The sequence below is a fragment of the Thunnus albacares genome, chromosome 5 (genome assembly GCF_914725855.1).
Source record: "Thunnus albacares chromosome 5, fThuAlb1.1, whole genome shotgun sequence".
In the NCBI taxonomy this organism is placed as follows: domain Eukaryota; kingdom Metazoa; phylum Chordata; class Actinopteri; order Scombriformes; family Scombridae; genus Thunnus; species Thunnus albacares.
The window spans coordinates 12,531,197-12,555,813 of NC_058110.1; the positions used below are offsets into that span (position 1 = coordinate 12,531,197).

Below are 24,617 nucleotides of genomic sequence, written 5' to 3' on the forward strand. Positions count from 1 at the left end.
AAAGCATCCGAGTATAATGGCTGCACAGAGATTGTAGGGAAAGCAGCAGCAGCTTCAGTCTTCTGGCAGTATGCCCTCAAATGCTACGTAAGTCACCCATGGGTCAACCCCACTCCTTCTCTTAGCCTAGAAGATCTCTCTATTCTTAGTAAAAGTTGCTTTCAGCAGCTTTATAAACAGCTCTTAGGAGAAAAGTCTTTTAGTACCACTTAGTGGTAAAATAAGGTCCTTTGCGAATACGGCCTCTGACTTCAGCATCGTTGTTCAACTCTTATTTCTCTCTGGTGAGAGACTGTAACTCTCACTGCAAAACCAGCGTGTTTGACAAGCCTGAATGACAAATGGATGTTCATAATAAAGGTGACCTAGATTTAAAAAAACAAAAAAACAAGGCTGGTTAGCACTAGCTGCACTTTTACAGTTGTTCCTGCAGCAGGAAGGGCATGAGATCGTAGAAAATGTGATTGAGGTTTAGGTTAGAAGAGAGGTAAAGCAGAGCTGAAAATAGCTCTGGTACTACAGTCATATCCTACTGCAACCATGCTTATTTATTCACACATTTCAAAGAAATTTCATAATATACTGGATGCAGTAAATGATTGGCCCAGAGATGCATATTTACCCCAGAAATAGATGCGTGATCTGTTGTTTTTACCGAAAATTGAGCTTTCTTTAAACTCTCTAAAAATATTTTCATCACTGTTTTCTGATAATGTTTCAGTGATGATGCAATGTAATGCAGTAATATAAAATGAAATGGCTGCTCAGGTTTGAGTCACCATGTTTATGGTTGATTTATGACAGAGTGTTATAACAGATGTTCAACAAAGGGGGAGGATTCTGTAAAACCTGAAAACCCTACGCCTATATCTTCAAGTCATACATCATCTTTTTACAGATTGGAACCACTTAAATCTAAAAATGAATGACAAATGTTGACTACTATCAACTAACCCTTCACTACACATCGATCATTAGAGCAGAACAAGTCATTAAAATAACATCAATAAAATAACTGATTGTAGCTGTTGTCTCCAAACAGCCTCACCTCCTTGGGCTCGCTGCTGGCGGGTCCCAGCATGAGAGAATACATGACATCTTTCCCTCCTAGGAAGAGGCGGTCACGGTACTCATCCAAGAACACGGCAGTAAGAGAGAGCTGGCCATGATGACCGCTGAAGATAGATGACCTGTTGGTCGCCAGCAGGTCTGCAGAGAGAGGAGAGAAAAAGATTAGTATTGGCATCCAAAAAACACAAACAGAAGAGATAGAAAAAGAAAGCAGGAGGAGGTGGAGCGGAAAGTAAGAGAGATAATGATGCAGGGGTGGAAGACTTTTCACACTTCTCACAGGACTTAAATATATTCCTGCCAAGTAATAAAGCATAAGATCGAAGCAGGAAAACATACAAATCAAAAATGCAAGACACTCCACATGGAAATTAAATAACAAGTAAAGCTAAAATGCATACAGCAAGAGAAAAAGACAAAGAAAACAGATTAAAGAGAAAAAAACAACTTAATGGAATATCAATAAAAGGTAGAATACATCGTTAAGGAGATTACCCCAATTTGCTCAGTTTGTGTTCACAAATAAGCCAGAGATCAAAGTCCTGACTGATCTCGTTTCCAGTTTCTTAGAAGTTAAGAAAATTTTGTGAGAATATTTTTGCATCCTGCGGAGCGCTGATCAGTCTTGCTTGTTGCAGCTGCACCTGCTTGTTGTCCCTCTACCACACCCAACCCCCTGCTGTACTGCTGCTTTCAGATTAGAATTGGACAGAAAAACTTGACTTGCACACTGTGGTGACAGTTCAGCATTATGCACCTTTTACAAATTTATATAAAACACTTTATTGTCTTTATCCCTGTGCTCACAGCTAGTGAGCCTCCTCCTACTCTGCTGCTTGCATTTATACCAGCAAATAAACAGCAGGCTGTTCTAGAGTAATGAAACACAGGTGTAACTAATAACATTGATAATGGTTTCAATCCCTTTCTGTGCGTCAGAGTCCTGCTTTTGTGCTGGCTCAGTGAGCACATCCAGTACCATACGTTTCCTGTGTTTGTTTCCTGAATGAGTGGCATCCTGTCCCTCAGACGACTGATATAGGTCGATCAACAGTAAGTGAATTCATACCATATTCATCACCTTCTTCATGGAGACATTTTTATCATCACTAAATCACCAAGTACCACAAGAGTACAAGAGTTTCTTGTGGGAATCCAGATGTAAGACTGCCCTCTGTTCCACTGTATTGTCTCCAAACATGCTCCTGTTGCTGCTGTCGGCAAATCATTCCTGAACATTAAAGGATGTTTCCCTGAGTATCAGCCGACCACTGAGTCCCAGAAAAAGAAATATTTATATTAACACACATTTGCTGGTTTTGTTTTATTTCATTTGCAATTGAAAACAGTAAAAGCTGGCAATAACTCACACTAATAAATGTCAGAATGTCACGTTGAGCTAACCTTTTGAGTCCAATGATGATGATAAGTTATGTTAAGTTTACCACGTGCATGACTTTATGAGGGTATATATACACATGATACACACTCCCATCAGTGGGCGAGCAGGAGTCCATCTGTACACACCAGGCTGCACCTGGCTCTCCTCGCTGATCTGGCAGCAGCTTCAAAGTCAAAAGGTTGTTGCAACGACTCTGCAGGAGTGGAGGAGACCGGGTTGAACTCAAGTTCAGCTAGACGTGGGGTGTCTCCTCTCTCTCCTCTACACACACACACACACACACACACACACGCACACACACATACTGTATATACAATATAATTATATATACACGCACCAGTACATAAACACAAGCCCACTGCTTCTCAGCCGCTCAACCTCCCACAGCTTCGAAATCTTCAACTTTCTCACACAAACACCTCTTATTTCTGCCTCTCCTACTCTCTCTTTTCCATCCCGTCTCTTCTTCTTTATCACCTTGCATCTCTCTCTCTCTCTCTCTAGGTGAAGAGATGAGGAGAGAAATATGTGTGTGAGGAGGCGTCATTGGTATGCCAAATCCTCAGTGGAGGAGTCTTATGGCTCGATCGGCTTTCCGTCTATCTCTCATCACTCGTCCGTCACGCTCGCTGTTCTGTATCTTTCTTTTTCACTCGGCTCAACACACACACACACATACACACACACTGTGAGAAAGTTGCCTCAGTCACTCGCCACTCAGCGAGGGTATTGACTGAGTGAAGCACAAGGGCCCCATGTACCAGTGACACCTTGTCCATCACTGGCGCCTTGCAGACAAACACAAACACAGCTGATCTGTTTTTACTAGAAATCTCCATTTCTCCTCTCCCTAAGTGTCCACACACACATACACACACCTGCATACTCTACACTAAAACTGCTTGTCTTTATAGCTTAATCACTCAATTATTTTTCTGATTACTCAATTTATCGTTTAGTCCATAAAAGGCAAAACATCGTGAAAATTGAATTTGTCAGAGCCCAAATTAAGACATTAAATAATCATGATGTAAAACAGAGAAAAGCAGTAAATCCTCACATTTGAGAAGCTGGAAGCAGAAAATATTTGGGATTTTTGCCTCGTGTGTGAGGTGTGATGATTAATCAATAATTCATTTTCTGTCAGTGACTATGTTTTCTGTTAAATTGAGTCATCACTTCAGCATTACTCCACATGCAGAAAGATGCGTCAGTCGTTCCTTACCCTTATTCCAACTTCGTCCTTTGCCTGCAGGCATACACACACATATTCACATCCAAAGAGCCTCACCCTAGATTACCCTCAATACCGGTGCAGAATAAACTTTTACAGTGAGGGGAGAACACTTAACAGTTTAACACTCTATCATGTTTTCTCTGAATATATATTAACTAATAGAGTCTTTACAGCAGCCAAATAAATAACAGGATGAACAGACAACTCTAGTGAAACACTTTCCTCCGCTGAGGCCAACCAACGTCGAAGCCTGTTAAGTGTTGTTAAAAAATCTTCTGAAGACAGTAATGAGGGGAGTAGATTCATAAGAAAGACTGGATATAAAAGTTTCAAGCTGCTGGCAAGAGAATATGGAAGATACACAAGCAGAAAGACATCAGGGATATAGTGTAGGGAGAGAGGAGTTAGAGGAAGTTAGAGAAAGAAAGATAAAGTAGGAGAGGGAAGGGAAGGAGGCTTTGTGGCTTTTTGCAGCTGGCAAGAGTCAGAAAATAATGAGTAGTAAAAGAGACTTGCGGAGAAAGCCACGAGACAGACAGAACATGTAATGATGTATGTTGGATTTATTGGGACTGGCAGAGCAAGCAGAAAATACAATGAGGAGACAGAGAGGAAGATACACTTTAGGACTGTTTTACATTACGGAGACTTGTGCCATTGTATGATATACATTTTCATACTAAATGTTGTATTTTCTCAGTATGGTTTGAATATATTCAGAGATTTTGTAAAATGTTTGGCAATTTTTTGAAAAGCAGATAATGTTACTACACTTTACACAGTGTATATGAACAGATTTAAGTATGTTCACAGATTAAACACCTGCACTGATACTAACAGGCCTGTAGAGGCCAAATATTTCAGCAGGAAGGTCTAATCTGTGCTTTCATGACACAGTTTATCAGAACAACATGCAGGCGGCTCTAGACGACTTCAGCTGATGACTGTCTGTCTCCATGTGTTGAACCTTTTCCACACAGCTCTGAGAACTGAGATGACCTCCGGCTGGCGAATGACGAGAATGACAAGAGACTGTGTGACTTTGTGTATGTGTGGTGAGAAGACCGTGTATGCAGCGTTTGAGCTTTCGTGCGCTAAGACCTTTCACAGATACTGTAGATAAAGGGTCGGGATCTAATGTTCACAGCACACCTCTTTGTTTTGACAGGAAAGATTGTGGAAGACGGATACTGTCTGGCTACTGCGGTAGAGCTATCACATTGTTGTAAGCCCTGTGTATTTAAAGATGAATCAAATATGGGGATTCACTAAGATTATCTAACCTCAAATAACCGAGGTACAGTAGATTTTCCACATTTTGCCAAAATTGTTTTCAGAATGACAATTAAAGCAACTGATATATTGATTAACAACATTTTCTCATTCTGTTGAGAGAAAATGTAATTCAGCCAGTATTACGTTTCTAGCAAATGTAATCTCTAGGAGACAGTGTTGGGCCTATACATATCTTCCAAGTGGCAGGAACAAAAATGAAAAAAGGTGCACTTCTTCCACATGTGCAGTCAGTGTTCATCTTTACTGCAAAGTCACATCAGAGCTTGGTGTGAATTTAGGGCACAAACCTATCATGGTTTTAAAACAGGCACTTTGGCATTGAGAGCAAAAGGAGCCACAGTGCTCCTGACCAGAATTTAAAATGAAGTTCTGTGTCTTTCAACAGTGATCAGCTACTTAACATGCATAATATCACAACTCTTTCACAAGCGGTGTATGCTACACAGTGCAGGGGTGTCTGTGTCAGTGCATTTTGACCTGTCGTGGACATTTTCAAAGATCTAGTTTCCTGTGCTTTCATCCTTAAATTGAGTGCTCATCTGAGCACAGGCTTCTTTGATGTCTCTATCTCTTCTTCAGTTCTACCTTTGTATCTAATTAATCACCCACAAGTATACACAAATCTCCATCAAACAGCAGCTAAAGTATAAGCACATAAATACCACAGCCACACACACAAACACTAACACAGAGGGGAAAGGTGAACTAACAGCTTCCATCTGCAGCTTGTTACCACTCCAGCAGCTCATCGCCTCACTGTGGAAACCACACCACTGTCTCACCTCTCACCATCCTCTCTCTCCTGCTGTCGATCCATCTTCACCTCCCTTCCATCTATCCATTTAACCTCGCTCTCCACTTCATCATGCTCCGTCTCTTCTGTCTATCCCTCTCCAACTTCCTCTCTGGAAGTTATTTTCCCTCTCTTGAAGTCGCTTTTAAATATGTCTTCAATTTCATTATTTCATGTCTACCCATCTGTCTTCCTGTCTCTCTCGTCTTTGCTACTAGATTTGTCTCTTGTCTCTCTTTTTATCCATCTTGTGTCTTAAGAACCTATACATCTACGAAATTCCTCACAGCATCCATAAGGAAACTTCTACATCTGTCTCCAATGTGTCTTATTTCCCTAAAGGCAGCCAGCAGACGTTGCATTTACAAACAGCAGCCGTGCCAAACCAAAGCGACACGCTAAAGAGCATCTGGTTTCACTGTACGTGTCAAACCCTCACCCTCACCCTCAGCCACTACAAAGATATGTATGCAATAATTTATTCTGGGATTTGTTTACATTGACAATGTTCCGCTTAGTCAGGCTGAGGCATGCCCTGGTGTCTGTCAGACATGAGGACTTTGCAATCACAGTCACTGCTGCTGTTGCAAGACCGTTTCCATATTTGCTATTTTCGATTGATCTGGAAGCTTACATGGTTCTTTCATCACCCAAAAACCAATGTAATATAATCAAACTTCTGATAAAAGATAGAAAAAAAGACACATTATGATGAAACTGAAGTCAGTATTAGTGGATGAATATATTATATTAATTTTGCTCCCAACTACAGTACAACTACAGGAGTAATGAAATGTTTTGTAACAGCATCATTTCATCAGAAACTGCATTTTTCCTGATATTTTACAGCCTTTGTATGGAGATCGCACATTCTCTCTTTGTCTGTGTGGGTTTCCACCTGGCGTTCCAGTTTCACCTGACAGGCCAAAGACTCTAAGGGCATTTTCAGACCAGCACTGTTTAGTCTGGTTGAATCCAGTGATTCATTTGGGCAATTCTGAACATAGCAATTGTACCCGAGTATGGACTAAAACAGCTGCACTGAGACCCCTTGAGGATGTGGTCTAAGACTAGTCCCACACAAACAGTGGAGCAGTTCATTTGCCATGGGAATGTTATCCGACCTTGGTCCGACCAAACTACAAAGCGTACTCTAACTAAACAGCTTCCGTTGCTAGGTGCACTTTGCAAACTGGGATGTGGATGAGCAAAATCAACAGTTGTTAGCAGCTAGCTGGAGAATGAATCAAGATCCAACCTGGACTAACTCAACAAAGTGCGCTGGCATTTTTTATATTTGGCACCTTCTTCAAGACCTTCTTCTTGTGTTTATGTTCTTGCTCCCACCCCAGACACATCTGACCAATGAGTAGAGTGAACAAAGTGATTTTGGTTCCCTTGAATTTTTTCTGTGTGAAAAGAAACCGAACCAAGAGGAAAACACAAGTTCACCAGCTCATCCACTGATGCCAGTATATCCTGCCTCTTGCCCAATGCATGCTGAGACAGCTCCTTGTAATAGTGAACAGCATAACTGGTTATAGAAAATGGACGGATGGTCCTCCAGAACAGTCGTAATGATGCCTGCGTGGTGTCGTCCTTACAGAACAGTTCATCTCCTGTGTGAGCAAATGTAGCAATGGCCAGAATAACAATCTACACCTTGACTCGTTTAAAAGATGCATGTAAGTTATTAGTTTTTTTTATCTTTTTAAAGGAATATTCTGGCAGTGATGAAGAATTCAGTCTATAAAATGCTAAAAAAAAAAGTCCACAGTAACTGGTATCTTATCTCAAACTGGGCCCAAGGATGCTGATGTACATGCGGCTTAGACACACAGTTGTGTATCCTTTAAATTTAGAAGGTGTTTTTTTATATATAGTATGAGATTGTCACATATATAAAGAGTCCAGGAATGGAGATGAAGAAAAGTATTTTCATTGGGAATGTCTATTTAGGGGCACCTGTTTAGGATCATCGGCTAACAGTCATAATATAAAATCTCTGGCTGTCATTTTCATAACTGCATTTAGTGATAAAGGGTCTGGACAGGTCTGGAAACAAGAGAGGAAGTGGGTTCAACGGGAGAATCAGAAGAAAAAGATTTACTAAGAAAGAGAGAGAGAGAGAGAGAGGGAGAGAATGAGTGAAAAAGTTCACTTGCAAATCTCATGCTGACATCTCTAATGTACAAATTGGGCACAGGCAGAGTGTAAGCTATGGTAAGCTGCAGACTAAGACACACACACACAAACTTACACATGCATTTATGCAGGCACGCACGCACACACTACAGTATCAGTGTTATTGTTGGCTCAGTGGGAGAGGGGGACACATCTGAAGCCTATTAGACCCCCTGTGCTACAAAATGCATACCAGAAACACACACACATGCACACTCGCACGCACACACACACACACACACACACACACACACACACAGCATTGTGAATCAAAGAGTCCTTGGTTCAATTGTACCTATTCACATCTCTGCTGACAAAACTCACCGTCAGTCTCTTTCTCTAAATATTTCTCTTTGACATTTTGTTTTCATGAGCTCTGACACACAAACACACACAAATAAAGACTCATTAGACTCATTACACCGCTGACAGACTTCCCAGGGTATCATTAGATCTCGGCTGTATATTGTTGCAGTGTGCCAAGTATTTCTGGAATTTACCGCATTCACAAAAAGTCGTCTCACGGTGTTTCTCCGTCTATCGCCACTCCCACTCCTCTTCATCCTCATCCTCCTCTCCTCTCCCTGGTATCGAATTCCTCTCATCCTCTACATTTTTCCTCCTTGCATAGTTCTTTATAAAGTAGGTTTTCAGGGTTAGACAATAAATATATAAAATGACCAACATTATGGATCTTTTTATGACCTCAATTTACTCATTTAATTTTTTTTTCATACATACTGCATGTTGTAAAGAAAAAGATGCAAAGAAAAATGTATGTAAAAAAGTTATTGTTACAGCACTGTTATATTTATTCTTATGAAGGTAAATGTGATCATTTATCCTTGCGTGGAATTTAGGTCACATCATTCATATCTAAACAGTAACTGTGTACAAAATCAAAATATTTAACACAAGAATTAATATCCATTTCCATACGGTTTCACAACTTCAGTATATGAGCGTATCTGCCTCCAACAGGTCAAAACTTTCTCAACATGAAATAGCTCAACATTTGCTAGATCAATCGTTAATGGTTCCCAGGCGATAAATACTTCTGACCTCCCTGACTTTTCCTCTAGCCCTGCCATGAAGTTGACATCATTGCTTTTGAGTAAAATAAGTCGGCAGCTGATGGACGTGTGCTGTACAGTCATTCCCCACACTGGTATGAGTTTGGTGAATTTTGACCAAATAAGCTACTCGCATTACTCACTACTTGTATGTGATTACTGCTAATTAGCAAATCTTAGCATGCTAATACTCTTAATTAATATGGTGTACATGGTAAAAAAAAAAGTGAACTGCTAAACATCGTCATGTTAATTGCTATTGTGAGCATATATTAGGATGCTGACGTTACCATTGAACTCAAACTTGATACTTCATACAAACTGTATACAGCATGTACTATATACAGTAACAATGGTGACCAGACATCCCAAATAAATTGGGACAATTCTGTTTTTCAATGCGTTTTCTGAGTTTCTCCAGAATTCGACTGAAAGATGGTTTTCACTTTTAGAAAATATGTTGGGGGGGGGGGTTAAGTGACAATTGCGGAAAATATTAGTAGGGGAAGATCAGATATATCGGGACCACAAGCAGGTTGGATTAGTCTTCTGGATGAAAAATGTTCCTTCTCTCTCTCTCTCTCTCTAGCTCTCTGTCTCTCGTGTAAAAGAGCAGCGGCAGCTGAAAAAAGGCACAGCTGCAGCCTCTCAAAGCACTGAGTGATTGTGACAGGACGGCAAAGTTCAGACTCACACACAAACTCTATTATGAATTGACGATTGTTGTCTTTTCTACGCTGAGAATCTGGTGTTTTTTGGGGTTTTTTCTTTTCTTAGATGTCATGTACGTTACGTTGCAAGTGCATCCTTTTTGATTTTTCTCATCAGGTTTCTGTATTCAAATGAAAAAATCTCAGAGAACAAGAAGATGTTATTGGTCATGTTTTGCACATTAATAAAGTTGCATAGTAAAGTTTTTACATAGGAACAATTCTGCTAACATTCACATGATGTTTTTCAGGTTTCCTTTTTAAAGCTCAGTTACTCAGAAAGTATTAATTCGCAGCTAGCAGACTGAGATATCTGTTTTCATTGTGTTAACTCAGGCCAATGGTATCTGTTGAGATACCATAGGCCATATAACTCATGACAGTGTAAATCCTGGGATTTCCTGCCAACCTGTTACTGTTTCTCACTGGAGATGTCACTTTACCCACACAGCGTGCATTTTCATCAGAGCCAGACACATGTAATCATATGGTAAAACCATGAAAAGTGAGATGAGCACCACAGAGGGTACACACACAAAAACTGGTGACCATACAGTATGATTTCAATGTCTTTTTCTTTCTTTGTCTTCCTGTTTCAGTTTTCTTTCTTCGTTTTTCCTTTCTTTTCTTTCCTTTCTCCTTTCCTTCTCGTTCTCCCTCTTTCTCTCTTACACACACATTGACTTATTCAAGACTTTTCTCTCTGTTGTCTCAGGATGCCTATCAGAGTTCCTGTTACCCGATCTTCCCTGCTGGGCCAATCAAAACACAGCACAGGGTGTTACCTCATCACCCTCGATCCTCATCAACCCTCACCCTCCTCTGCCTCCCCCCCCTACCCTCATTTCATCATCTCTCCCTCCCCTCTTTCTCCCTTAATCTTCCTCTCTCTCTCTCCCTCCCTGGCGTCCTGTCACTTTCTCTCTATCCATCTTTCTCTTTTTGTCCACTTTCATCTTTTTTCCTCCCATTTTTGATCCACTCTTAACTCCATTACTCACCCATACCACACACACACCTCTCTCTCTCCATCATCCAAAAGGATCCATGACAAACTTCACTTCTCTTAAAGCCAGCTTTCTCCCACTTCCTCATCCCCGCTTCTTTCCTTTCTTAATCTCACCCTTCCTCTCTTTGCCTCAGAAATCAGTCATCCTCCCTCCTCACTTCCTCCTCTTCCTTACTCACTTTCACCTCATCAGTACCCATACTACATTTTCTCCCTCCATAAAGATCAATGCTATCGCCCTCCCTCACTCTCTCCTTCGGATTAACTTTTTTACTCTCATCCCTCCCTCACCTCCTTCGACGCCTCATCCGAGGGCTCCAACTCTCTATTAAATTCTCCGTTGGCTGTCACATTTTTCAGCACAGAGAGTTCAGCCAGATCTCTGCTGGCCTCATAGACGGATGCATGCATGCATTTCTGTGTGAGAGCAGATATGAATTCTTACTTAAATACTTATATTAAAAGTTGAACAACATCAAATGTAAATGTGATTCTATTTTTTGTATATAATTAGTCCTACATTTTATATGTATTAAGAAAGAAAAAAATGCCAATACAGCTGGGTTTTTCAATCTGTTTCCATTACAAACAAATCACGAAAAGAACAATTACAGTCTAAACTAATTCTCAAAGCAAATTGATTTGTTTTGATACCAATCAATTATAGACTAAAGGAAATAGTGAAAGTATCTAATGTTCTGTTCTGCAGCAAATTACAGTACAAATGCAAACATGGACGACCAGTAAGACAGCAGCTTGCCATAAACGTTAGTAGGCAGCACTCTGTGTCAGTTAACATATGGACACACGCATGCACCCAACTATGCACACACACACACGGGCTTCAGTTAACTGTGATGTTTGTGTTTATGTGTTTGTTATCTGCTGTCTAATAGATACATCAGTCCACAGTAGAGTCCCTTGTGCTCAGCCCTTCTTGTCAACATCTTCAGTGGAACTAATTGATTGCTACAAGACGGGGTGTGTGTTTGTTTCCGTGGCATGGGCGGTGGGGCGGGGGGAGGGGAGGGGGGGGGTAGACAGTACCTCAGTGCGTGTGACATGTAATGTCTCCCATCCTGCATTAAAGAGGGTTCCCATCACCTCTGGCCTGTTTCATTATCACTTTGCATTGGTTGTGAGCCAAAGTGCCAAATGGTAGGACACTGCAATGACATGAGAAGACAAGAAGAACCTTCTTTGTCTTTGTGTGTGTGTGTGTGTATCTAATGTGGCATTTTCTAAATAAACATCTCAGTAGTTTGGGTTTTTTTTTTTTTCTCTTTCTGTTTTTCTTTCTTTTCTTGTGTGTGTGCTTGCTTTCTGCTGGCTGGTGTGTCCAGACAGACTGTGTGCATAGTATTGTAATGTCTAGTAGTCCTTTAATGTCTCCAGTGAAAAAATACACTTAACAGAGCTGAAGATGTTTATCTCTCTCAGTGAGAGAGGGTGGTTGAGGGATGTTTCTCTCTCATGTTGGAAAAGCCAGACTTACTGTAAAACACTGGCAAAGCATCTGTCATTTCGACATCATGACCTAGCATGCACTTGGTTGACGGTGACGTATGGGAGAAGGCCAAATTCAACATTTGTCCAAGCGAGTTAAAAATTTTCACAAAGTGTTTTTATGAGACTGTGATTTGTTGAAAGTATTAAAAGCTATGGATGGCTTTGTAAAGTAGACAGCCATGTGAGTTATATGAATTTCTACTACATCTGCAGTGGTTTTCAACTAAAATGTTTCTTGGCAAGTTTGAAAAACTGAAGCAAACATGCAATCCTCTACAAATATGGTGCATATGCAACTATTTTGGCTTGAAATGTAATGCCGACATGCCAACCAAAAAGATTCATATTGAAAAAACTGTATTTTAGTTCAATGCCAGCATTCAATGCAGTAAGAGGTGTTACGTCAGATGCAGACCAAAGTGGTAGTGGATGGGCATGTTAGCATTTGCTATTCAACTCTTGTGGGGCAGGTTTGCATCACAGTCTTAAAGTTTGTCGCATCTAACCATGATTATTATCTTTCCCTAAACTTAACCAAGATGTTTTAATGATTCGTTTTCCCATGTTAGATAACTGGCAGTTGAGTGCAAGAAACATATGGAAACAGACAAAAGATTTGTGTGACACCACATGTTCATGTGTAGAGCACAGTATGTCACCCCACTGATGCTGCCCTTTGGCTATTGGCTAACAGTGAAGGGTCATCAGGTGATTTACTTCACCGGGGCCTTGCAGACTGTTAAACTAGCCCATGTGCTCGCTCTTTCTCTCTCTTACTACAGCCGACATCCACCCTGCATCACCTTTTCTTGCTTTTGCACCTCCGACCCCTCCAGGGAACATAACCCGTACATCCTCGCAGTGCTTTAATTGCTGATGTTGCTGGCCTACACACCCTTCTCTTTGTTTTGTGCTAACATTAGTTTTAATAAATACATTTATTGTTTTGTGTCCAGAGCTGGAGGGTGTGTTAACCCCACAGCTTCACTGTGATGACGGGACTTCTGGAGAGTTGGATGCAGTTAAACGAGCTGTTGATGGTCAGTAAATACTTCCTGACTGTAGGCTGGCTGATTGTTAAACCATAATGTCTCGTCTTCTATTTCTACACGTGTTAAAAACATATGTGGCATGTGGGTGTGTAGAGTTGTTTAAAGGCACCGTTACTTTTACCAAAAAAACTGAGTAATGCAATTACTTTTGTTGGTGAGTAATATTTAATACAAGTCAAAATCCTATACATACTGTAGGGGCTTTTGAATAGCATTTGGAGTCAAAGAAAACACCAGTCCAGATGGAGAAACTGAGAGCAGAGTAAAACAATAGATCAGATCAGCACCAGACTAGAGGGTGGGTCAGCAGGGAGAGTAGCTGCTATGTGTCTTCGTTCTTCAGGGTGTGGCAGAATGTAGAAAGTTTAGATAAATAGTATGACAGGACTTGAACCCCCCTTGGTGACGGTCCACTGCTGTGATTTGTAATTTTCATATTAAAACGGCCATTGCTGTGGACACCGGGGTTGGTTTTGGCTGGCCTGTTAGCAGGCGCATACACATCTATACGTTAAGTTGGACACATAGTCAAACAAACTGGACAGATGTAAAAAATCACAAAGAAAAGAAATACAGGTTACTCCCACTATGTGCACAAGACACACACACATGCGATGAAACACACACAGAGATACACACACCTCTCATAACTCCTGTGTGTAAGTGGAGTATTACCTAATCTACGTGACAGATGGTCAAAACCACATTGTTGGGACTTGAACTCTCAACTTTTGCTTCTCAAAGGGACCAGTGTGTTTCAGGCTTTAGATTAGCCTCTCGCTTCCTTTTATCCTTCTATCTGTCATTCTTTCATTCTTCTGTCTCTCTCATCTTTCTCTCCACTCTTTCAACCTCCTGTCTTTTCCTTTTCTTTTCATTTTCTTAGCTCCCTCTCTGTCTGTTTATCTCTCTCCACCACGGTACTATGACCTCTCTTTATCTGCCTTCCTCCGGTATTTCCATCTCCGTCTGACGCTCACTTTTTCCTCTCTTCACTCTTTCATTTACATTCAAGCTTTCATGGATCCATCATTTGTTTTCTCTCCACATTCACAGATCTTTCATTCATTAACTCTCCCTCTTTCTCCTCTGTCCTCTTGTCTCTCTGTTCTTTGAAATTCATTGATGCTTTCTCTCTTTCATGGCTATTCCCCTTCTACAATTCATCTTTCAGGCTGTTGATTCATTCCAGCATTAGGGGCACATGTTTTAATTCACAGTGCGGTTCTGGTTCAGGCAGTTAAGTCCTGTGTGCGCTGACCTTTCAGTGTATCAATGCAGTGTTTATCTGGACATGTTTTGCAGCAGAGCTAAGCCGTCAACCTATCCTTGGATTTTAAGGGATCTTGGGGTGTTAGATTTATCTCCCAGATCACCCCGGAGGTACAGCTAGATGTTTATCCAGAGGCAATTCAGCCTCACAGTTCACATTTTGTACACGGGACTTTTTCAGGGTGAAGCCATATCTTAAAGATGCACTGGGATTTCTATACACAACTTTTGTCCATATAAATTAAATGCTGAAGGCAGGCGTGTTGCAGTAGCGGTCGTTACACTTTCCACACTTTCTCAGAAACATGATTCCATTTGTTTCTGTTCTAAGATGTAAATACTCGAGACTGAGTTACAGATATTTAGTTTCATTTTTTTTAAAAAGTCTCAGTAATTGACTGAAACAGCAGGACATCGCAGTTTTTAGCAAATGTTACTCAAACAAGAGCAAATTGTGTATTGGTTTGGGACTATTTTCGGCTGCCGATTAATGCACATTTTGTGCTTTAGTATTTACAGCAGCATAGATGATGTATGTCTGATTGACTTAAAACAAATTACAGGGCCCATGTTCATCTTAATGATGAAGCACCCAGTGTAAAACTGTGACTCACTGGCTATAAAATATAGGTGAGTCTCCACAGTCTCCCCGATAAGAAAACTTGTACTTCATATTGATGGAGATAAAACACTAGTATTACTGTACGAGCCTGTTCCAGGTTCATATCAAATCTGCTCCAAGAAATGAGCTCAGCCCCATCTATAATCTAATTTTAGTCAAAATCAGTGGAAACAATAGGAGCAGTCAGCACAGAGGGCTATTCTTTACCAGTATGACAAGTCATGGTTCAATCTCAGCAATACCACATTGATCCACAGTGCTCATCATGGATTTATAATGTAAAAGTTCTCGTATCTTGAACTTCCTTTGTCTGTCTGATGCCCCAAATTCTTTCACTGGTACCTCATTGTTTCTGTCTTTCTTTGATTCTTTCTTTTTTCACTAACTCACTCCTTCCTTTTTTCTTTCCCCTCAGCCGTCTAGGCACCTTCTCTCTTCTCACCCCAGCTTCCTCTCCATCTGTGTTCTCTGCTCTGGCGCTGTGTTCATCTCAATCCTTTTCCCAGCTCCACATCTCTCACACACCACCGAATTCCTCCATCTGTGTGTTGTCTGTGATCTTGCCAGGCCACAATCTGAAGGTTGTCACATAAGACATGCTGTTGACATGACACACAAGTGACATCTTGAAACACACAGATGTCTACATCAGATACCATCGCTCTCTCTTTTTGTCACTCACAAACACAATCACACACAGTTAACTTCAAACACACAAACCCTCCGACAGCTCGGTACACACAGATGTCTCCATCAGAAGCAATGCGTCTCTCTCTTCTCTCACACACAAACGTGCACATTTTGCCCTTCACCTACGCAATAACGCCTACACGGACACACACATAAATGCTTTACTCCAGATCAAAAACACCTACACACTAACGCCTCAGCACACACAGATATCTATATCACTGTGTCTCTCTCACACACCCACACACTCTCTCTTTCTTCACCCCTCATATCATGCCCCTGGTGTCAGAAACATGTAGTGTGTTTCCTCTGTCAGCAGGTCTACATACCAGACAGAAAACCTCTTACTGTGTCGCTGTAGCCTCCAAACAAAATAGCCTATGGGTGATTTTCATGGACAGGACAGAATAAAGCACTTTTGTGCTGCTTTCATTATCATGTATTATATATAAAAAAGGCCTATTGTCCGAAACACCAATATATATATGTGCATATATATATTTTACAGTTTACACGTTTTTTTGATTGTGCTTTGATATTTAAACCACAATGAAAGCTGAAGTTTGAACAGGACACCTGGATGTGTGTTTAATGCACATTTGATATGAGTGTATATATTTAACCTGCAGTCTGTGAGTAGCACTGCAATTTTCAAAAAAGATGATGTATTATTTCCTGTTATTTCTAATAATCAGGTCATTCCTTTTATCAATTAAAAATGCAAGTATTGTTTTATCATATTTCATGCCCATATGCTCTCGGAACGTCTCTCACTCAGTCTTTGTCAACCTTGAAATAGACTTTATGTACGTCATGTCAGGGATCATCGTTTAAATAATAAACACCATCCGTGGGAATCAAGTATTCTGTATAGTAATATAAACGAATTAAAAGAGCTGTGAATAAGTGAATAAGTTTGAGACACAAACTTGCATACAGAAACTTGTCGCTAACATTAAAATCTCCTTTCATCTCTGCTTGAAAGCTTAAAGACTTTATCAGACTTCCGAACATACGTCTCCTCATTAATAAGATGGATTTTACAGCTGAAATCAATAAAGAATTACAACTTTCACCTGGTAGGACTTTATTTCCATACTACTTCTTAATATTTCTACTTTTTCTTCCTTTTTTTTTCTTTCATTGAACTATTGGACTATTCTTCATGTACTGTAAACTTGAATATTGGCTATTACGCCCGCGGGCTAAAGACCTCCTTGACTAAATGAAAAGAACTTATACAAACATTTGAAATTTAAACACATGTCAACCATTACAAAAACTCTAAAACCTTCTCTTCTTTCCAATATCTCTTAAAGCTGAAGCTTATATACATCCTAGTAAAAAAACATGTGTCTTACAAGCCAGTTGGCCTTGTTACCTAGAAGCTTCCCCCTTTCGTTTCCTCGTTTACTTTCCTTTTCTGGGTTTTAGATCAATCCAGAGGCCTGGGAGCACTTAAACTGAACTTGAGGAAAGAAGGAAAGAGGAACATTATAAATGAGGGAGGGACTGAGGGATGCAAAATGGAAAGAAAGATGAAGAAGAATGGAGAAAGTAAGAAAAAGAGCTGAAAGATGAAAGGATGGCAGATGCCCCACATTTCAGCAGCTCCAACAGACTCCTGGAGACAGATTACCCCCCCTGCCTAAGAACAACTAACACCCGTCCAAGTATCTGCATCTGGGAGATGCCGACTGAGAAAACAAACTCATTCATTCACAGGCTGTAAGCGAAAACAAACATAACTCTTCACTCTGAGAACTAATGCAATCTGATCAAAACAGGACGCTGATGTGAGTGTTTCTGTTTTCAAGGGCCCCCTGCCTCTGGTAAGACAAAGTGAATATTGTATTAGATGGAGTGTGTGTGTGTGTGTGTCTCAAGTCAGTGCGTGTTTCTGTTTGCGTGTGGACACAGGGAATTCAAATTAATAAAAGACCTAGGCAGATTGAAGGGAGCGGAGGACAAATGAAAGACATACAGAGACAGAAAGAGAAAGACAGAGAGAAATGCATGATGGGAGTTTGGCTTGGCAGAGGGCTGGGAGTGCCGCCAACCTCACACGCAAACATCACCCACCTCGACGATTCATTGTCACCTCATAACAAACACACACACACACATGATGTCAAGAGCTTTAACTGCAGTTTGTTCATTAAAAAAAGTATATTAATATCAGATCAATAAGGATCAAGATAGAGATGAGAGAAAATAAGTGAATAAATTAAAGAATAAAGCTCCAACAAGCATTAATATGGTGATTCGTAGATCACAAGACATTTAAATATGTCAGTAGATTTGGTTGGAAAGTACATTTTTTTAGACATCTAGGTCACATATTCTGTTTCCACAGCATTTATATTGCTTAATTAAAACATGTATTTAGGAAATGTACTGTGAAAAAAATCTCACTTCTAAACCAAACGTAGTCTGGTTTTGGACAGGAGCCAAGAGGAGAGGAGCGGAGAGGAGAGGAGAGGAGAGGAGAGGAGAGGAGAGGAGAAGAGTACAAATACTTTAATAGTTCGGAGGTAAAAATGGCTTTCTTCCTGCTTGAACTTCTACCCACTAATTGATTGAAATGAGATAATGACAGCTTTTCCTGTCGCTAAATTACCTCAACATCCTCCTGGGAATACAAACACCCTCTGGGCTTCTCCGGGTTGTAATGAGAGACGAGGTGATAGAGAAATAGACAGACGGAGCCAAACAGACAGGAAAGAAAGAACACTGAGATGAGAAAAAGAAGTGAGAAATTAAATTATAGTGAGAAGATGAGATGCATAGAGAGGAGAGATTGTGCTGAAAGAGAGACAAAGAAAAGAAAGAGTTGAGTCAAGGGGGAAATTATTTGAAAGAGGGTCAACTGTGGGGTCAGATTTGAGGTCATCTGCACAGGAAGCAAGGAACCGGTTGGACACTAATGAGAATCTTATAGGCATAGTTTCTTCCCACACTCGTCAATATGCTCGCAAAATGAGACTGGAGTGAAAATCTGGTTTTATTTGGTGCTGTTTATTACCGGACCAAAATGAAAATGTGGCACTTTGAAAAAGAGGCTTTTATATGGTTAAAATGCAGTGACTCACAATCTTGGGCACTGCCTTTTCCATAAGTGTTTGCCCAGGGAATGACTGTTCAATAAAAAGTTCCTTCCACTCTGCGTCTTCTCCTCTTTTCTATATACTGTAGCAGTAGCCTAGTTGGTAGAGGTTCTAGCATGTATGTTGAAAGTTAAATATCCAAAAGCAAGTATGTGCAATTTCAGAGTTTCACCATTTCTTCATGTGTCTGCAGCTCTCTTCTGTTGCCCTGGCCTCAGTGTTCAAAAATCAAATTCCACTTGCTCTATCCCCTTTCTTTATCAGTCTGCATCTCAATCTCTCGCTTTCTGTCTCTCTCCCTTTCTGAGCAGTATTTCCAGTACCTCAGACAGGAAGACCAGTAAGCTCAGATGGTGACTTTTCTCCCGAAAACATGGAACTGAACGAGAGGAAATCCTGTGCGATATCTATCGCTGATGATGATTGCAGACCCACTCCATTCTGCGTGAAATGAAACAATGAGCATGGTTTGGCAACAACACAGTCAGCAGCACTTAAACACACACACACCCACTGGATCCTTTACTGCCTTATCATTAAACCTGAGTGAGTCATGGCCAACAACAGGGCTTAGATTTGAGACAGGGGGGGAGGAGGAAGAGAGAGAGTGTATGTGTGCCAAAAATAAACTATATATGGAAATGTTAGAATTTATTAAACTACTTCACCTTCAGCCAGCATCCAAATAAAATCAGTATAATCATCATCCGACCAACATATTTAAGATACAAGGACCACTGACTGGGGACTCTGGGGACCGCAAGAATAAACTGCTGTAAGAAACGGTAATCATAGCAAAATGTTAACTTATTTCTTCTCAAAACATGATAAGTTATGTAATTAATGTCATCTGAGAAAAAATATTATTATTATTGTTATTATTTTAGGAAAGTTACAGTTAATTTGCTTGTTGAGTAAAAGGAAAATATACATTTTTCTTTAATACAAACTGCAGCCTTTATCTCAAATACAATCTTTCCACAAAACCTTCAAAATGACTGACAGAGTGTCCCTATCTGCCCTGATAGTGTGAGATACTTTAAATTAGGACCCATGGCAAACATGAACTCAATAAATAGTTCCATCCATTAAAACTGCTTGGGCAGAATTGGATGCTTTTGACTGAGGTCCCCCTGGACCCCAATACATTGTTTTGTTTTGTTTTTTTAAAAGCACTAATTAAAACAGAAACAGATAATGATATGAAGTCATTAGGAACAAATTGATTGACAAAGAAAAATTAAAATGATAGAATAAAGCACCTGTGGGATATGATGAAAAGTAAACCTCTGGGTTCTGCTGGTACCCCAGTCCGTAGGATTAATAATCATATGATTCCTGTGAGACAGCAGGAACTACTTTTCGACTGGGTTAAAGGTTAAAGGTCATTCTGGACTGTCTGAACTTGAACTGTGTACATGCAACATGACTTTTTCAGGGCCACGAATAAAAGATATGCTCTTCTTCTGGTGCTGTAGGATATTTGTGTTCATTTATATTGACCTCCACTATATTCTAATATCCATTTCACTGTATAAATCATGTAACCTCATCTCTGGGTATTTCTGTGTATAAACATCTATAATGAGACAATCGCACCCCGGTGGATCCCACCGCAGAGCGATGAAGCTCCGCCAAAATCTCCTCTGGCTGGACACCCTGCCTGCACTGCGAAGCTGTTTCAAACTGGAAACCAGTAAACTGACGTATTCATGCCTTCTAAAACAAATAAACCTCCCAAAACAGTAGCCAAAATGTCGAACCAGATTTAAAGCTTCCAGCTCAGACCACCGCGAGGAGCAGAGAAGTAGTTGGAAAAAATGCACAAACCTTTAAAGTAAGTAAGCCTCTAAGCTTTAAGAGGTGGGTGTTAAGTTGAACTATTGACAGAAAACACAGATATCTGCTGGAAAGAGAAAAAGAAAAGACTTCAAATACTTCACACGAGACGGTCAATATAGCCAATTAAAGCCACCTGCAGAGCACGCGCGCGCACGGATAAAGAGTGATAATCAGCATTTGAGCATAGATAGATAGATAGATAGATAGATAGATAGATAGATAGATAGATCATCTAATTACCTTTGTGTGACAGTCTCAGGCGCGGCACATTTAACTTGTTGGCTGAGACAGTGGCGACAAGTTGCGCAACAAGAATCATGCTGCAGAAAGATGTAAATCCTCTCATTCTGCTGAAGAAATGTCCTTCTTCTTTAAAATTTCAAAATGTGTTATAAACAATCGAACAGAATATCTCCAGGAGAATTTAACAGGTGGGGTCTCTCTTCTCACGATGCCTACATTTGTGTTTCTAGGTGGTTCGCCGAGGTGCGTAAAAGGCTCTTTGACCGAGCAGCTGGTTGTCCCCTCCGCGCAGTGACTGCCGCTCTGCTCGGTGCTGATGATATGATTCACTGACTCCGCTCGAAAGGCTGCTGCTCTTCCACTTCTCCACTTACAACAGCTGCCTAACAGGCGGTGTGTGTCAGCCAGAGAGAGAGGGAGACACCACGCCTCTACAGCAGAGAGAGAGAGAGAGAGAGAGAGCAGCAGCAGCAGCAGCAAGCGCTCCAAGTGATCTGCCCCTCCTTTACGCACAGCTCTCTCCAATGCAGACGCACTGGGAAGCACGTTCCTAAAGATGATTCATAACACTATTTCAAAATCATTTGGAAGAAAAGCAACATCTAGTGATATGCAATGTAGCTCTGAGAAACATTTATTGACGCTGCGCTAAAAGAAATTAATCTCCAAAAGAAATTCTGGGAAAGATACAGAAGAGATAGCAAAAAAAAAAAAAAAAAAAACATTGTTTCGAGGCTAAATTAAATGGTGTTGATGTGATGTGAAGTTCTTGCTCAAAAAGGGTGAACCAGCCCTTAAAGTCAGTTGTAGAAGCACTGAAGGAGGAAGATTTGCCACCATCTGAATTTTTCAAGATAATGAAGACATCAAGAGGTTGGATGTATGGGCGATAAATGGATGAAACTGAACAAAATAAACAAAAAGTACATGCGGCCCCATCTCCATCTCTCTCCCCTGTGAGCCTTGTGTGTATGTGACCCTCCTTAACCCCTTCAGCGTCACTGGGACGTGTTCAGTAGTTTAATTAAGTCGTGGGGTACCTTCTCGACCCCCCCTTCCCTCTCATATGCATCTATTCACAAGCAAGCCTACAAGTGAACACGAGGGTCACGGCAGGGTGAGAGAGAGCCATTCAAGGTGTCAGTGTTACTGCAACCCTGAGTCTTTTGGGAGCTCTTGTTTGTACCAGGAAAGAGGCTCCCATACATGTTTCATACAGGCTGAGAGGTAGAAAGTGGGGATAGAGAGGAGTGTCAGGAGTGTTGGCACGAATGCTGGGCGCTTGAGATGACAGCGTGTCTCTGCTGAGGGCTTGTTTGTGCCAGGGAAGGGGACTCCCACGTGCACTTCAAGTTCTGTTTTCATGGAGGAACCGCACTGGCGGATCAGTGGAGTGACACAAAGAATCAATCATATGCTCACAACAGTATTGGTTGGATTCTCCCCTAATAGCTTTTGTCACACTGCAAGTAGATATCAGAAGATGTTATTGTGAGGAAATTGATCTCTGGCACATATATGCTCTCAGAGACTCCCAGCCTCATAAATAAGGCGTACTTCTCAAATAGAAAGATATCAAATGCCTTATTGATGGATATACTGTATAAAAGTGCATATTTTGGCCTCATTTTAGATAATTCATGTGCCAACAAAACCTTAAATATGCAATTAGAAACAGATGTTTTCTCTACAGAATAACAGAGATATCTAATCATACCATATCTGAACAGTTTCATGCCGCTTTCTCTCACAATTGTTGTATAACTCTAAACCACATACTAGGAAGTGAAGAAACAAATATTGGTAATTGCTTTATGAAGTATTTTTAACATTGTATAATTACTGTAGACAAATGAGACCACGTACTGACAACAGGTAGCCTCCATCTCATTCCAGTGGTATAGTGCTCCTTGAAATTAAGATCGTGTTTCGAGTAAACACCGATGCTTACTGATGAAATAAAGATGTTGCTACTTGCCCTTGTCTTCGGGCACATTGTTTTGCATCTTTTGGAGGACAAACATATTTGAAAGGATGTTTCCATCCGTTGTTCTCTGGTTTCATTATGTCCCATTGCCAGAAAGTCTGAAATATTATCTGTCTTTGTTGCCTTTGCTTTTGTTTTGTGCCACAAAGCAACGCAGCATATCTCCTGCAAAATCAGATACAGCGGTTTATAATGTAAAATGCAGTGTGGAGACCAGTAGACTACCAGTGATGGTGTTGTGACTGTTTATAGTTTTTCTTGTAGTTTTTCAGCATTGCCGTGTCATTAATTTAATGCTACACATGTTTTTTTCATTATTAAAAGATGTTTAATGATGTTCATTCATTTTAAACCAAGTAACTGATTATACTGCTTTCAAGTTCAAATGTATGACATTGCAAGATAAATGTCTGTGTTGCATTTACTCTGTTTATATGTTGATTATGCATGAATAAACCAAACCAAATGTTGCTTTTTGCTGGCTCTCCGTGATTAAAAAAAAAGCAGGAATCAAAAGTATGTTGTAGCAATAAAATCTTTTTTTTCTCTCTCAGTAATTTGAACCATGGGATCATTTCTCAAAACCTGTGCACAAACACGTTGTTTAAGTTAAGTGTGTAAGTACAATTTATACAAATAACAGTAAATTGAAACTTGTTACGCCAATAAATTCATGTACAATGTGCCACCAAGGACAAAGAGTATGAAGGTTTTTATTACAAGCAAACAACACACCGACTGATTTCGCAAATTAGAGGCCACGCTCTAAGTGAAGTTGTTCTGATTGGTTGTTTTTGTTGTAGTGAAGTGCTCTCAGCCCTCAGTGGCTCCTGACTGGATAACACTTGTCTAAATGTAGATTCCTTTTGAAGGACAAACAGACGTGGGAAAGCAGCAGAAGAGGCCAACGGCAGCATGAGTGTTGAAGAGCTGAATTAATTAATTTACAAAAACAGCAGCAGCCATCGCTGAAAGAGTGTTCCTTGCATTTGTTAAAAGAACTGTTAACTGAAAATGACCTGAGAGAAGAAAATGTCCTTTAAACCACAACAATGTGAGAGGAACATGAGGAGCTGAGCTGATTAAATAAAATGAATTTCCTTCGCCGTGTTTTGCTCTTTGTTTCGCTAACTTTCTCTATAAATTACTCAATGTCGTTCCTGGTCACATACAACACTCATATTGGTTTCAGACATGGTGTTCGCTCTTAAAAATCCCATGAAGGATCTTCTTGTTTCTCAGTCTCGCCATCCAAACTCTCGAACAATGTAATTCACTCTGAAAGGAACGCCATACTCTTCTGAATTCCCCTTGTTAAAGAATTGCGGTCTATTGTCTGATTGAATTGTACTGTCTGAGTGAAGGACTTGCTTTGCGCCTCACAAAATCCTCCCAGGGCTGAATTATGCTCTTCAGGCTGTCAGTAGGGATGAAACGTAAAACCACTTACCAGCATCTTGACATTGCATCACTTTGACAAATAAGATTGGTGCTCCTTGAGTGGTGATTGGGAATGGC

At 40.5% G+C, this 24,617-nt stretch overlaps 1 protein-coding gene across 2 annotated transcripts in view; it reads right to left on the bottom strand.

Annotated features, from left to right (window-relative positions):
- The window catches only part of sema3bl (sema domain, immunoglobulin domain (Ig), short basic domain, secreted, (semaphorin) 3bl), a 71,387-nt gene extending 49,835 nt beyond the window's left edge, over positions 1 to 21,552 (bottom strand). Inside the window, exons 1-2 of one of the 2 annotated variants that reach the window (XM_044351220.1) lie at positions 21,110 to 21,552; positions 1,049 to 1,209 (exon numbers count right to left, since the gene is read on the bottom strand). In XM_044351220.1, coding sequence (XP_044207155.1) covers positions 1,049 to 1,209; positions 21,110 to 21,215 — 267 coding nt within the window. In that variant the 5' untranslated portion in view covers positions 21,216 to 21,552. Of the gene's footprint in view, positions 1 to 1,048; positions 1,210 to 1,566; positions 1,862 to 21,109 lie in introns of those variants that run through there. The other variant, XM_044351221.1, reaches the window with a different exon arrangement.
- Between the last annotated feature and the right edge of the window lie 3,065 nt (positions 21,553 to 24,617).